This window comes from Myotis brandtii, unplaced genomic scaffold (genome assembly GCF_000412655.1).
Source record: "Myotis brandtii unplaced genomic scaffold, ASM41265v1 scaffold1042, whole genome shotgun sequence".
Lineage (NCBI taxonomy): Eukaryota > Metazoa > Chordata > Mammalia > Chiroptera > Vespertilionidae > Myotis > Myotis brandtii.
Window position 1 is genome coordinate 530,435 of NW_005353506.1, and position 622 is coordinate 531,056.

Consider the following 622-nt stretch of genomic DNA (forward strand, 5'->3'; position numbering starts at 1 on the left):
GCCGCCGACGCCGACGCCGCGCGGGGTCACCTGAAGGTTGGGGCGCGGGAGCTCCGCTCAGTGCAGATTGGGCTCCAACTTTTCTGCGCCTTCACCGGCTCCCGAGGGCCCGCGGGCTGCTCCCCGAAGCCTACGCAGCCCACCTAGGAGCAATGCAACTCCGTCGGTGCCCGGTGGTCGACAGCCAGGGCTTAGCGGGGCGGAGGAGGACGGAACAAAGGGCTCACTTTGAAAACTTTGGAAATTGTGGAGTCGCTCTGCCGGATTGTCCCACGCATGAAGGCTGCCAGGAACTTGGCAGTCATTGGATAGGTTCCGGTGCCCAGTAGAAGGAGTAACGTCTCCTGGCTTAAACGCAGAATCCAAGGCACAGAGAATCTTTCTAGGGCCAGGCAATCTTTAGGGGTCTGCAAACTACTGCCCCTGGGCCGAATTCGGTCCCTGCCTGTTTTTGTAGTTTTATTGGAACACCTCCCTATCCATTCCTTTGTATAATCAAGGGCTGTGTCTGATTATCTAAGGCTGCTTTTATGACGCAAGTGCCAAGTTGAGTAGTGGTGACAAAGATCGTATGGCCCACAAAGCTAAAAAATGTTTACTAGCTGTCCCTTCTCAGAAAAAG

At 55.5% G+C, this 622-nt stretch overlaps 1 protein-coding gene across 1 annotated transcript in view; it reads right to left on the minus strand.

Annotated features, from left to right (window-relative positions):
• ST8SIA6 (ST8 alpha-N-acetyl-neuraminide alpha-2,8-sialyltransferase 6) overlaps positions 1-305 on the minus strand; it is a 165,283-nt gene extending 164,978 nt beyond the window's left edge. The window contains exon 1 of the mRNA XM_005856728.2: positions 228-305. Coding sequence (XP_005856790.1) covers positions 228-305 — 78 coding nt within the window. The remainder of the gene's footprint in view (positions 1-227) is intronic.
• Positions 306-622: the final 317 nt, after the last annotated feature.